The following is a 15071-nucleotide window of genomic DNA, read 5'->3' as shown; positions in this document are numbered from 1 at the left end:
CGCAAGTTTCGAAGCGGAGGGAAAAACAGAGCCCGGAGAACATGCAAACTCCAAATATGCAGGCGTCAGGGTTGGGATCGAACCCACAACTTCCTGTATACGGGACGAGGTAGTGAACATCTCACCACCACCACCACGGACCGTGCCTTCATCAACCCGGTGACTGGGCAACGATCAATGATCTTGCGGTCTCTAGAGAGCAATGAGTTGGATGAAAGTGCTCTGTACATTACTCTTGTGTCAAATGGCCTGCTGCTGCTGATCTTCCACACTGGCGATAGACCTTGAAAGAGGAGTACCCCATGGGCAGGAAGTGTTCTGTGCGATCCACCTCCCCCCCCCCCCCCTCACCTACACTGCTGGATTTTCGGAATGCATAGCTACAACCGCCGGCCAGTTTGCAAGTAGTTGAACAACCTCCAGCGTAAGGCAACATTACATCAGCATCTATAACTTGATATCGTGTGAACCAAGTCCCGAAGCACCAACGCAACCAAGAGGCACACCTGAACAGCGCAGGGTATAAAACGGCAAACCTCCAGAAATGTAAACGTCCTATGCATGATCGGTACTCCCGGGAGAAATCTTTGAAACCCATCTGTTGCTCATCACAGTGACCATCTCCACCACAACTGGAACGAAATGCCACGGCAGTAGCTGGATGCGCCCGCGTCCGTTTCCCAAACGAGCGCCGTTTGCTGGAACAACGCGAGGTTTTTAATCCGTCTCTTACAATACTTTCTTTTTTAACACACAGAAGCGGCGAGCGCGTGATGTGGATCGAGCGGCGAAATAATTTTCGTCGTTCATTTTTGTTGCTGTTGCCATGTTCCGCGGTTCTCACGGAAAAGTCGCGTGCGCCGCACGGCGGAATCGCCGAGACCACAGCGACGCGCTCCCGTCTCGCCGGTCGGCTGCGGCAGGTGGCATTAACAGAGCCGCTGCCGTAAGCGGAAAAAAAAAAACACAACACGTGGAATTCATCTTGGAGGACCGCAACGGGCAGGATCTACCCCTCCCGGCTGAAGTTACACATTTTTTTCATTCATTGCCAGCAGCGTTAACAGAAATTTCCTGTCCACCCTGCCTCGAGATTCCAGGCTCCGCATCGGCATGGCCCATTGTCTCTCCACCGCTGGATGGAGGCCTCCCCAAAGCTGCCGCCGCCGCTGTGCCTCACTCCCACGCACGCACCCGATCTCATCGCTCCTTCCGCCCTCCTCTTGCGGGTTTTTACGGACACGTCCGTCCCCTAATTGGACGCAATTAGTGCGTTTTACGCGAGTGCACTCGTGTCAACTCTCCCCTGGCGACACGTGTCGCCGAATCTGTAGCCAGAACGGCAATGGCGTGGCTACGTTGGCCACGACTACGCAGACTGAAGAGGTCAACCGGACCCGTGTGTCATCCACGCGAAATCTTTCCCGAGCCTGTGACTATAAGTATTAAAGACACTGAAATATGAATATGAGGTGTGCGGCCCTGCCAATGCTTTTTTAAAAAAGGCCTCTGCTGATGGGGCATTTTGGTCTCACTCCATCACGCTGGTCACACATGTTGAGGAGGTGGAGGCACCCACACTTCACTCAAACGAACGTGACCTGCCAATCACACAACCGCACAAATGTACTGCTGGGAATAAGGCAAAAGCGGGAGGAGAAACTTGCACTCCTGTTTCAACTGCCATGCCAGGAGACTCGAACTGGCAACCACTGGATATTGCAAGTACGGTGCGGTTACCGTTTCGCCACAGGAGCATCCCTGCAAGTGTAAAAGCAACTATGCATTAAAAGATAATTATTAGGTTTTCAAAGGAAGAAAGTAGCGCACCAACCCAGCATGTGTGAAATCATTTACAGATAAATCTTCTCGCCAATTGCCGCTGAGCCCAATGGTATGGGGCAACTTTTATCCTGGTGTTGTGGAAAGCAGCTCTCTCATGTGGCTTCAACACAAATGAGACGTCTGCTTCTTCTGCGGCTCATCATCAAAGCAATCATTGAATGTGCCCGGCTCAAAATATACCCGATTGATAGAATGAGGGCAGACAAAATGGTAATTAAATTCAATTAATCTTGTTCACCACGACAGCTGAGCGTTTCTTCGCGTCGTTCCAGAATCACCAACCGGATTCACGAAACGCATCTTTAATTCACCTTGTTGTGGCCACGTTCTGGCTGCAGGGGTGTGTGCGAGCGTGTGCGCGTGCGCGTGTGTGCACGCGCGGCAATTACTTTGGGGGTGAAAAACGGCGGCGGGCGGCGAAGGAAAAATTATCGCCAAACGCGAGGCTGCGGGCAGCAGCGGCCGCCCAAGTCGTGTCGTCCGTCTGCAACTTACTGCTGTGCCGATGGTGGCAGACATAACAACACAAGGGCTGCCGTCACCCTCCCAGCAATCCCTGCACCCTCCTGCGAGAGCGGATCGTGCGCTCCCAATGATAAACCACACGACGCACATGGTGCATAACACAATTATAATATTTTCTTTTTTTTAATGTGGCTTATACCCCCCCCCCCCCTAGTATTTTTTTTGACTGCCCGATCGGCATCATGTGATCAGACGAAGTATCCAATCTGATCTCTTGCGGAACAGTGCCACCTCTTAACGTTACAGAACGGCCCGCGAAAGCAGCTATGATAAGACTCCCTCCAAGCAACCTTTAAATGACCGCTTTTTAACGCAGCGCAGCACAGCAATTTCCCACCGACAATGCCGCAGAGAGTAATGGTTGTCACATTTAACAAAGTGAGAAATCGAGTAAACCAGAATAGTCACAATTGCAACAGTGACCTGGGTATTTAACGTCTTTCTTTGTGTGTGCAGTCAATGCTATGAGACCTCCTTTAACAGTGGCAAAATATAGTAGTAGGTTTTTGCCCTCTAAACTGGTACAAAACTGACACCTTTATACAAGGCATCATGTTTGCAATAACCACAACACAAGCAGTCAAAATACAAACAAAAAGAAACTCTGATAATGATATGCACTGTCCTTGAAGTTGATTGGTCCACACCCGAGACAGCTTTCCTTAGAGCCTAGTCTCCATTGGTGTTGGACGAGGTGACGCCAAAAGGCGTACAACTCAAAAACAACGCACTATCAGAGTATTGAGAGCTCGGGGTAAGCATTTACACGATGAGACCTCCTTTACCAGTGGCAAAATATAGTAGTAGGTTTTTACCCTCTAAGGAAAGCTGTCTCGGGTGTGGACCAATAAACTTCAAGGAAAGTGCATATCATTATCAGAGTTGTTTCTTTTTGTTTGCATTTTGACTGCTTGTGTTGTGGTTATTGCAAACATGATGCCTTGTATAAAGGTGTCAGTTTTGTACCAGTTTAAAGGGTAAAAACCTACTACTGTGCAGTCAATGTTAAGGAGTCAATGTCATCAAGATGAAGAAACATTTGATAAAGAGTGACTGGAGTCGTTGGTGACTAGGCCGGACAATGCCAACTTATCCTACTTGTAAACCCGGTTTAATCACAGGTGGCTACCCACATTAAATCCTAGCATCTCAGCAGTGCCAACTCGGCTAGAGTTGAGCTCTGTGTCACTGCAGCCACCTCAATTTTACATATTAACACGGCTTCAAATTTTGATTTAAAGCTTTGTGACTGCAGGGATTCATATTCTTGGTTCTTTCGGTAAAGTCACGTTTCGACTCCAACACAAGCAATCATCATCAGTGGATTTCACACCTGATGATGATTGCTGGTGTTGCAGTCGAAACGTCGTGAGAATATTTATTGTTTTATATTTATATTATTTTATTATTTCCCTTCTACGTGATTTTACCGAAAGAACCAAGAATATGGCTTCAAATGTCATGTCACGTGTAATGTTGTTGTAGCACCAGCAGTAACAACTGTGATCAGAAAACATATGGATGTTGAACGTCGTTCCCACTGTACGTAACCAACCGTGCTAAGCGGAGGTGCGGAGGAAGGCCACCAAACGAAAGACTAAAAGCAAGTCTAAAGAAATTATTTTTTCAATCTAGATTTTTAAATGAATAGCTCCAGTGGATTCCTAATATCAGAAGAGCGTTCCAGATGGCCGCAGAAGAGCATCTGAAAGCGCGCGATGCGGGGACCGTCTTTGTTCGATGTCTAGCCAAAAGTCGCCGCCGCTGCTGCAAGAAATGAAGGTAACATTGTCTCCATTGACCCCCAGATTACACCCAGCAAGGAGGGCAGCTCAAATGCGGAGCCACCCCCACGTGGGGTCACCCTCCGCCTGCCTCGCCCGCGAGAGAGAATCAGGAGGCTGTCCCTGGGAGGCTCGCAGCGAGGCCCAGTCGTGCACGGAGCCTCGCGCACACAGTGCCAATTTCGTTCGTGAAACTATTGACGAATTGAAAGTCGTCAACAAGGTGCTTAATTTTTTTTTATTTTACGCCAGTGAACGATGAGTGGAGGGAAATTGTTGAGCATGACGGTGCCTGACTCACCACCGAAGATCAGGGCAGGATCGGGGATGACGAGATGACATTAACTAGAGGAATCTAAACGAAGACGCAGACCAAGATGACTTAATAATGTTACCGAGGCTGCAGCGCACCGAGCAAGTACTTGGCTATGCAGCATACGCGTTAAAAGATTTACCGCGGCCAGCAATTGGGGCAAGATGGAAAAAGCAGGGTGGCTGGTGGGGGTGGGGGGGGGGGGAAAAAAATCACGCGCGAAAACGAGAACAAAATTCCACATCTTGCCGTCAACTGGATGGAGCCACACCTGAGCGAACCGCCGCATGCAACCGAATCGCGAATACGCGTGGGCATGTCTGCAACCGGCCGCGAGCAGTATTTAGTTGCTTACAGCGGAGACAGACTCTGGCGCTCAGAGTATCGGGGAGACCCGCCCGGCCGGCAGTGCGCAGCGGAAACGCTTCTCATCGCGTGCCGTGCATTTCTTTAGTTTTTTTGGTGCGCAACGCCATCGTTGGCCGTTGCGATCCTGAACGACAACGTCGTGTTCGTCTCCTTGTTCCTGCGCCACCATTCGCTCGGACGCGGGGGAAAGCAGCTGCGGAGGTGGGGGGGGGGGGGGTGCGATTTCGGTTGCGCAACCGATGGCTCATCAGGCGTGGACCTCGGCTAAAGGCTACGGTTAAAATAAAAGGCCGACGACCACTACTAAACTAACACCGTCCACACTTTCCACACTTGGCATTTGCCTTCGTGGACCCCCCATCGGCCTCGATGGCGCCCGCAGCACGCGCCGAGAAGCATCGTGCGGCGGTCGTGAATGTGGAACGAAAGGAACGCGTTTGTGACTGCGAGATGATGGGGGGTGGTACGCAGACCCAGCGTAGACCTCCCCACCACCATGCCACCTTCAATGCCTTTTTACAGCCAATTTCAATGTACACACCACCTCTTGCCTGGCAACAGCTTTCACACACTTGCCCATTATTCCCCCTCCCCCCAATCAGGGCCATTCATGCTGCCAATGTCATGCCCGCATGGCATTGGCTAGGGGTTCGGGGGGGGGGGGTGGGATGGGGGGGCGGTGCGGTGCGGTGGTTTAGCAGCATCGCACGACGAGTCCAGCGACCTGCCGGATGAGGGGCCTCCCCCCCACGCCGTGTTGCTCGTTGGTGGGCTTTTCCGACCATACTTCACCACATTGGTCAGCAGTGTGCGGGTTTTTATGAAAGGGGGTGCAAGGGGGTCTAGGAACCGATTCAGATATCGCTCGCCAACTTACGTTAAGCCGTGGCCAGAATTCTAACTCGGTTCACCCGGTTCATAGGTGCTGCCCAGTGAGGTTTGGCGAAGCGAGGGGGAAGAGGGTAGAACTGGTTGTGACATCGCTCGCCACTGATGTGAGCAGTGGCTGGAAATTGAACTCGGTTCGTCGGGGTTCATGTCGCAGTGCGTTAATCATGGTACCACCACACAGGATGATGCTGCATTACCTCATCGGGGGGTTGGGTCGGCTGCTTCTGTTCTCAAACATCTGTGTCCTGGAGGTCACCCTGCAGAGGTCAAACACAGCCATTAGCGGCTTTTAATCCCACGAACAAAATTACGACGCATTTGCATTGCACATCGATATTCATTTCATTTCACGTGCCAAATATATATTTTCGTGCAATTTCACTTAAAATTCTGTGAACAATTTTTCTGATTAGTTTTTTTCGTGTCAGGGTATTTCACTTCAAAGCTGATAATACAGAGAAGGTGGCCTGGTGGCTCAGAGGACAGAGCGACGATGAGCTGGCCAAGCTGAGCTCCTGGGTTCAAATTCGGGCAGCTGCCTTTGAATTGTTGGGTCTCAGTCCAGCACCAAAATACCATAATTCGATTTGGGTCAGCACTTAATTCGGCTTAATCCAGCTCTGATAATTAAAAGTATGCATTTGACTGTCACGCAAATGTGAACATCGCGCTGTGGCAGGTGGGAAAGTGATGCCCCCTATTGTGCATAAGAGGTTACCTGCAGGGACCTCAGAGGTAGATCTGCGATATCCGCATCTGTGGGACATTCTTTAACACAGGGAGGTCGCACTGCTCTGCGCGAGTTGCGAATGGATTGTTCGTGTCATGACGCAACACCGATCGCACAATCGGCATAAAATTGGAGAGAAAAAAACGAAGCATAAAAATGAATCTGACACCCAAAAGCAGATAATTCCCAAATTTGACCGTACGTGTACACAACCGTATCTCAAATTATCACTCGAACAGCGTTCACCAAAACTTTAACTTTGTTGCTTGCTGGAAACAAGCCACTTCTTGGCTGTATTATCAGTTAGGCACCTACAGTTTGAGATATGAAGGGAAGCAATGAAAATATTCGTTATTATATCAGTCCCTCTACCATCCGCGACACACAAGGGGGTGTAAGTGACATGCGGCCAATTTCACAGTAACGGAATTACGGCACGACGCAACAAGCCTGCGAGCCACGACGTTTCACATTAGTAGCGTGGCGCATGTTCTTAGGTTTTTTCGGTAAAGTCACGTAGGTAAATTTTTTTTTTATAAAGTAAAATAAAAAATAATAAAAATAAAAAAATGATGACGTTTCGGAGGCAACACAAGCTTCCGTCTTCAGGTGGAACCGTCACAGCACGATTGCTGTATCAAGTAAACCAGTATATATATACACAAGGTCGGGTCTCTTGGGACTTCTCTTTACTTGATGCAGCAATCGTGCTGTGACGGTTCCACCTGAAGACGGAAGCTTGTGTTGCCTCCGAAACGTCGTGATTTTTATTTTATTTTACTTTTATTAATTTTAATTTTTTACCTACGTGACTTTACCGAAAAAACCTAAGCGTGGCGCATGTTAGAGCTTCCAAGTGTCCTCACATCAGCAAGTCGGTGCAATAGCCACGAAGACACCCAAACCGCACTTCCTTCACCGCCGTGTGCACGATTCGCCCCAGCGCTGGGCTTGTAATTCCGTTATCGCATAATTCGTCTCAAGCCCCTTAAAAGCCACGGATCCCCGACTGTTGTAACAACGTTCAAACGGTTCCGGTCACAGAGTCGACCGGCGGGTACAGAAAGTGTTTGGGGCCATCCGTTTAGTACGCATGGAGGGGGGAGAGGGAGGGGGTTAAGCCTCGACAATAATTTGTCTACATTGGCCTTCAAATGAGTTAGATGGTCCGGTGGTGTGGACTATCTGTTTGCTTAAACACGTTCATACATATATAGATGAATCCTTGATAGTTTCTGCGTGGATTAAATATCGGGCGTTGTATAGGATTCGGGATTGGGGGGGAGGGGTCAAGCATACATACGCAGGTTGGGGAGGGGTGTAAAAAGTACGCGTGCGTACAGCGAGGGGGGGAGGGCTCAAGTTCTGACAGATTTTTGCGTTCCTACTAAACGGATGGCCCCAAACTCCCCGTGGATGGCTGACACGCGCGTTAAGGAGCAGGAGGAGGACACTCGACTTTGGGCTACGAAGGGTTAATAACGGAGCGGGCGTTAGTGGAGGTTAGTCGGCCACGCCGGTCGAGGTTGGCTGGCTGCTTCACAAACTGTTCAACTGTTCCTTGCGGGAGAAAACCCGTGACGCTCACAATCGAGCGACTTTTACCATACAGGACTCCCATCACGTGCGCCGTTTTCTTTTTTTTTTGCATCACACGCGCGGGCACGTGTGGTTTTTTTGTAATGATCCACTCAATTTTACAGGTGGCAATTTTACTCCCACCTCAGCTCATGAAAAGGCAAATAATAAACCGCATTGTCAAAGCAACAGTGGCTCCTTTTAGCCACGTAGTCACGGGATGGACTAAACATGGTCAAGCGGCCCTCCACTGGCCGGGCGAACAAATATCCTTTCTTCGTCAAGTCCTCTCTTAACGCGTTTTGACACTACGACGCGGTTCTTGTACTAGGGAACACTTTGCGCACAACGTGGAACGCGTGCCGTTAAGGTGCAGTTTCTGAGCAATCGACTACGGACTACTTTATTATTGTTCCGTACTGTACGGTACAGTACGTGGAATGATAGGTACAAGGTGGGGGTGCCCCCATTCCAGTCCTTCGTCCAGCCAATGGAATGCCTGCAGGTTGATTTTACAGCGCAAATGCGATTCAATACTGGAAGATGAATTAATTCCTCGCTTGACACGGCACTTTTCAGGAAAGATTCTACGACGGCTGATTAGCACGGTTGGCTACGTACGATGCGAAAAAAGTTCAACATACACATACATACAAGGAATTACTGTATATTCATAGATCTCTATGGAATAAGACTGTTTTAAGTTTGTTGCAAAACTGGCTCAAAAGTGATACCTAAACCTCGCCCACTCCCACCGCCCCCCCACTTCGTTGACACGCACTGACACATCGTGATGAACTTTAGTCGAACAACCCCCCACGACCAACATGGTGTTAGGAAGCCTTCATCCAGCAGTGAATTGACAACCTACTATAAACTAACGACGCTACAAGACACCATCATCGCAAGGCTGAGAGAATGGCGACAGCTTGGGGGAGCATTAATCCAGCAGTGGATTGATCATGTCTTGCTGATGACGATTACCAAAAAAAAAAACCCGTCAAACTCACGGTAGAATATTGTTTCGGTAGTGGCAAGCAAAGTTCAAGCGAGTTCTTGTCTGAAGGGTTTTGTCTTTCGATAACAAAAAAAAAATTCCGCTCAGGTCAAGGTGGGTGGGTGGGCGGGCGGGCGGGCGGGCGGTGGCACCGATCGTGATGAGGCTGGAACGCACGAGAGCACGGCCGCTCAGCGCAGGGCGAAACTGCAGGTGGTGGGATTTTTTGTTTTGTTTGTTATCAGCGGTCAAAACGGAAAGAAAAATAGAGTTTAAAAAAAAATTGTTCAGTGCTGTTTAAAAGTTGGTGAACTGAATCCGGTAGGCGGCGGGGGGGGCAACACCGCTATTTACGGCAAACGAGAGTTGACCTTAAAGAAAGCAAACGCCGGCTCGGCGAACCGTGTGAGCTTCAGGATAAAAGAGCATCGGCTCAAACATTCTGCAGGATTTTCCTTTTCATCCCCATCGATTCCCCTCCCCCGTCCCTGCCCTCCCCCCTCTCCCCCACCACCCGCCGCTAAAAAAGACGCGAAAGAGGATGTGGGTCGCGCGAGCAGACGTAAATATTTACGGTTTTACACTTCAGGTACGCGTTGCTGAGTTTCATCGGACGGCGCAATCTACCCGTGAAAATACTCCGGCACGCGTGGTGGAGGGGCTCCTAAAATACACCCTTCTTCCTCTTCGCAAACAAGAATGCACCGGTCGTGCGACAACTGTCGACGCTTCCCCCATCTCGTATCCCTCAAAACCACAGTTGCATTCCCGCGCGCGAAGTTGAAGCTAGTTCTCGCGGAGGGCTGGCTTGCTTAGGTAATTACACGTGTTGCACGGCGAGTACGACGTCTTCGGCGTGAATTTTGCCCCAGAAAAAGATTCCTCCACCGATGAGAGGCCTTGGTTAGAAAATGTGCCCGCAGAGCTGCCCAGCTTGCAAGACAGACACCATCGTTCAGCGCATTAGCGTACCGCCACAATCGCCGGCTCCAGCGGTATATTCGTCGCAGCGCAGAAGAGTAGGAGAAACATCCTCTAAGAGGGGATGGTACCTCGAGAGCTTCCTCCAGTGGAGGACCATTCCAGCCAGCAGAGGCGTGAGCAAGCAATTGCAGGGATGTGCCTTGACCTGCTATGTATGTATATACAGGAGGTAGTGGGTTCGATCCAGACTCTGACTCCTGTATATTTAGAGTTTGCTTGTCTCTCTCTCTCCCCACGGTCGCGTGGATATTTCTCCGGGTCCTGCAGTTTTTCCCTCCCCATTTATAATCAACATGATGCGTTTGTACTATTTGGCTGCTATAAATTTCCACGCGAAAAGCCACTTCGTTGAGCCATCGTTTGCGGTGGCCAGATCGCTTCTGAAAAAGAGCTCTATAAGCTCAGCGGAGCCTCACCTGGCGAATTTCTTTTTACCAATGTTGAATTTTTTTGCGCACACCCTCCATAGCCAACGGCGGCCAAACGATAGTTTTGTGTGGGCCGCGGGGCGCGCACGATAAACCGGCGCACGACCGCCGATGGTTGAGAGATGAAGCAGCGGTTTCCGGAGCCAAGAACGACGTTTCGCCAGTTGAACAGTTTGTCAGCGCAAGGTCTGCCGGCGTTAGTGTGGGGTTAATTTCAGAGCCACAATCGTCATCATTTTCTTCGCGCGTTTGTGGGAAAACACACATTTTTCACTTTGAGACCGACGGATTTGCATGAACGTTTTGAGTTGGCTGTAATTTTCAAAATGGCAGGCTATGTATGACTAATGAATTTATCTTGGTGAAAAACATAGCATTGCACAAGTCTATGGCGTGTGGGCGCGCGTGCGTCAACAGTCTTCGTGCGCACATACACGCACGCACGCACATTTAGTAATATTTAGCACATTACTACAATCCTGCCATTATAATAAAAAAATGGAAGTTGCAAATGCGGTTTTATTGTACAGCTGAAAATCCAATTAGGTAAATGCGCAATTTGAATTACCTTTTAATCAAGTCATTATGCAAACACGTGACAACCGCAAACACGTGCTGCACAACAGCACGCTCGCGTGTTTCGCGGAATCCACGTGAACACTGCGTAGCGGTCTTGCAAAACGAACGATGGCAACTAGTCGGTTCGAACAATTAGAAATGTTTACATGGTTTGTTTAAACAATTCACCGAAACCAAAGTGTCCTAAATGAAGGATGAGGACTCGCTAAACGAACTGCTGTGCACCACGTAATTTCGCAGTGGCGCTGCTCAGATCTCCGTTTTTTTTTGGCTTGTACCCCTGCGTGTCGTTCGGCACCATAACCGACGTTTCGCTCCACACTAAACGTCGGATGTCATGCCAAGCACCCCCATATTGTAGAAAATATAGCTTTCGTCTTCCCTCTACGCTAGGGGCGCCAGCTTAGCCTAGGCTTGCCGACGGAGCGCCCTCGTCGATTTCGAGCTGAGATAATGATGAGGACTGTGGCTCTCACGGGACAACGATTCATGGGCACGAACACGATCTGGTGCACGTGTTGGCCCAGCGCTCCTTTAGCTCACACACACACACAGCGCCAACTCTTGGCCACGTACCGCACGGGAAGCGGCAACGTACGTGGATCGTGCTGCACAGGAAGAGGCAACGCACGCGGATCGTACTGCACAGGAAGAGGCAACGTACATGGATCGACGGCGGACTGGAGTCCTTCCCTGCCGAGCACAGCAGGGTTCTTCCGCACTACTGCCCTCCGGGAAGCCCGGCTCGCCCGGGTTAGGGGGCAAGAGGCTGGGAAAGGGAAGCGGCAGGCAGCCAGACAAACGGGAGGGAGAGTGGGTGGGTAAGCGGTGGTGGTGGGGGGGGGGGAGGAGGAGTAGGGGGGATGGTGGAAGTGGTGGGTGGGAGGGGGGAGGAAGTGGAGGGGAGTTCCGGCACCAAAATCGAAAACCGAAACACGTTTTGAGGATCAAAAGGAAACAAAACAGATGCGAGATAACAAAGCGGAGAAACAAGAAAGCATGCGGCGAACAAAACAATGCGTGAGCGGGACTGTCGCCGTCAAAATAGCAAACGCACGTCAAGTGCGACGTGACGAAAACTCAAAAGTCAATTGGCAAAGGTGCTTTGTGGAACGGACGATTTAAAAGGAAAAGCTTAAACCACAAATAGCCTTTTTAATGAATTGTTTAGCCAGCACAAGTAAACGCACGAATCGGATTAAACAAAACTAAATAAAGCTTGGGGGGATTAGTAGCAACTGGAAATTGAAAAAAAATTAAGCCAACGACTACTTTGTTTTATTGTTTCTCATTGTGGCCGAGGTCGCTGATCGCAAAGTCGCCCACGACCTCAACGCGGGCGCGAGAATTACGGCGCGCACCGCAGGCGACACGGAGACAGGGGGGGGAGGAGAGCTCACATGGATCGCGGAGTCTATGGGGAGCGTCCTCATCGCCACCGCGTCTTCCCACACGCACAACCGTTTTGGGGAACGGGTATTCAATTTTGGGAGAGTGGTGGCGCAGCGGTTCAGAAAATAAAATAAATATTTATTACTTATTGATTACTGGATGAATCCGATGAGCTATAAAACAACTATTTTTTCCCTACAGATACCCAGCTCGCCGCGCCGTGAACCCAGCGACCCACGTTCGATTGACGGTCGCGACTCATGTCAGCGCCGAGTAATATCCGAGCCGGTCCTGGCCATCTCCTTCACTCACCCGCACTGACCAGCACGGTGATGTATGGCCAAACAGCCCCCCGTGGCTGACGCGGCGTGGGGGGGGAGGACGCCTTTGTCCCAGTGTTGGGTTTGGGATCAATGAGGGGGCTGCAAATCAACCGACGTGGCGTACGACCTCAATGCGCTCATTAAGTTGAACACGTAGCAGGAGGCCTTCGCCACCGATATTATCCATGAAAAAGGTTTTTTAGGGTTGGATCGCTAAACTCGCCACCGACCGATAGCGCCAATTAGTAAGGTGTTATCACGTAAACAGAAAGTGCTAATAAAGTTACTGTTTCAGCAAACCGCTTGAGTACGACGTTTCGCTGGAGATTACATCTTTTAAATGTAGAGAAATACGGAGATTTCAGAATAACCATAATGAGAATGCCATCACAACATCGCATTCGATTGCTCCAGATAACCGATACCAAGGGAGGCACGCAACACTTCACGCATTCCAGGCGTCGCAACACCGTTCAGAATTCTCCTTCTTCTCGGCCCAAAGTCCCATTATCGCACTCGGTCGGCTGCTCAGAAATTCTTCTAATCCGTGCCTCTCTTCTGAATAAAGAAGTCCACTTTGTCCTGTATGTATCATCTCCCCCACCCCCCCCACCTCGACCTCCCTCTCGACTCCATCTTCCCTGCACTGGTGTCATCTCCACAGCTCTTGCCTCTTCTTATTCCATGGCCAAATTGTGCCAGTGTAGCCTCCCTTTACCTACTCCAGAATATTAGCCACCCTGCCACTCCCACCAACCTAGCCCACCATCCCCAACCCGCCACGCAAAAGGCAGAACCAGTATATGTATCCTGGCTCTATCGTCTTCATTACACCCCCCTCTTGTTAATGCTGCCACTTCAAAATGCAAATTAAGTCCCTCCCATTATGCCCAAATCTGGTGATTTGGCAGAAACATTAAAACACGTGGCTTGGATTGGATTTCGAGATGCCCTCACAAAGCATCAAAATTGTACCTTTCCCATGACCGACACCTACACACAAAGATCTAAGATCTATACACACATGAAGATGAACATCCACCCCCCTATAGTCTTTAAAAGTTAGATCAACTCTTGTTAGAGATCACACAGACTCACACAGACCCACAGTCACAAACATACACAACAACATCAGCCACTATTTGCCACTAAGTGAAGGTGACGTCTTCGCTGCACCTGGGCCAGGATAACAACAAACTCGATTATATGCCTACACAATTTGTTTCTGTCATCGGCCTTTTGGCCGTCTAGAACAAAAGTATCCACTAGCATGTAACTCAACAACCGGTGTGTGCCGGTATCGACCTTCTGGGTCTCATCGGCAGTCAGACTTTGTTAAACAATTGATGCTGGGTCTCTAGATGTCACCGGTGAGAGCACCGCATGTAAACAAAGGGGCCATGTCTTCTTGGTTCTTTCGGTAAAGTCACGTAGAAGGGAAGTAATACAATAATAAAAATAAAACATAATAAAATAATTCTCACGACGTTTTGGCCACAACGCAAGCAGCCGTCCTCAGGTGCAAGCAGCCACCCTCAGGTGAAGACAGACCTGGTCTTGCGTTGTGGCCGAAACGTCGTGAGAATTATTTTATCATGTTTTATTTTTATTATTTTATTACTTCCCTTCTACGTGACTTTACCGAAAGAACCAAGAAGATGAATCCCTGCAGTCACGAAAGCTTTAAATAGAAGAGGCCATGCTCAACGCAAACAGGGATATTGTGTGTGGAGACCCACGCGCACGCGCGACACGTACGGGGAGTGGTTGCGCCCGACGCCGTCCTCCGCCGTCTCGGCGTTCCCCAAGGCGACGCGCAGGTTGGAGGAGGGGCCTCCGTGCCGCTTCATCTTGTCCAGCAGGGCCGCGGGGCCCGCGGGCGGCGACGAGGGAATCGCCGCCGCCGCCGCCTGGCCAGGGGCAACGGCGGGCGCCGAGCTCACCGACACCGCGGCCGAAGCACCAGCACCAAAACTGCCGCGGCCGCTCCCGCCGCCGCTGCTGCCTCCGCCGCTGCCACCACTGCCGCCGCTGCCGCCACCTGGCACGGGCGGCGGCGGCTGCGGTGGAATCATGGGTCGCTTAACGCTGCCGTTGCGGCTGCCGGACCTGGCTTCCTCTTGTCGGGGGGAGGGTGGGGGGAGAGACAAGAGAGAGGGCAGAGCGTGTCGGCCGCACGTAGCGTGCTTTTGTTGTTGTTGTTATTTTATTGTACTATTTTATATTTTACCGAGCACAGGCCCAGAAAGAAAAAACACTATCATGGATTTTTTTCGATTTAAAGCTTTCGTGACTGCAGGGATTCATCTTCTTGGTTCTTTCGGTAAAGTCAC

At 50.2% G+C, this 15071-nt stretch overlaps 1 protein-coding gene across 5 annotated transcripts in view; it reads right to left on the bottom strand.

The window, feature by feature from the left end:
- ARHGAP10 (Rho GTPase activating protein 10) overlaps positions 1 to 15071 on the bottom strand; it is a 100978-nt gene that overhangs the window by 19876 nt on the left and 66031 nt on the right. For 3 of the 5 annotated variants that reach the window (XM_061552376.1, XM_061552378.1, XM_061552377.1), the window contains 3 exons: positions 14497 to 14857; positions 11688 to 11792; positions 5925 to 5984 (listed from right to left, as the gene is read on the bottom strand). In XM_061552376.1, coding sequence (XP_061408360.1) covers positions 5925 to 5984; positions 11688 to 11792; positions 14497 to 14857 — 526 coding nt within the window. The remainder of the gene's footprint in view (positions 1 to 5924; positions 5985 to 11687; positions 11793 to 14496; positions 14858 to 15071) is intronic. The other 2 variants (XM_061552379.1, XM_061552380.1) reach the window with 1 other exon arrangement.

This window comes from Lethenteron reissneri, chromosome 16 (genome assembly GCF_015708825.2).
Source record: "Lethenteron reissneri isolate LAM-NWPU_2019-01 chromosome 16, ASM1570882v1, whole genome shotgun sequence".
Taxonomy (NCBI): domain Eukaryota; kingdom Metazoa; phylum Chordata; class Hyperoartia; order Petromyzontiformes; family Petromyzontidae; genus Lethenteron; species Lethenteron reissneri.
This window is presented reverse-complemented; position numbering and strand designations above follow the sequence as displayed.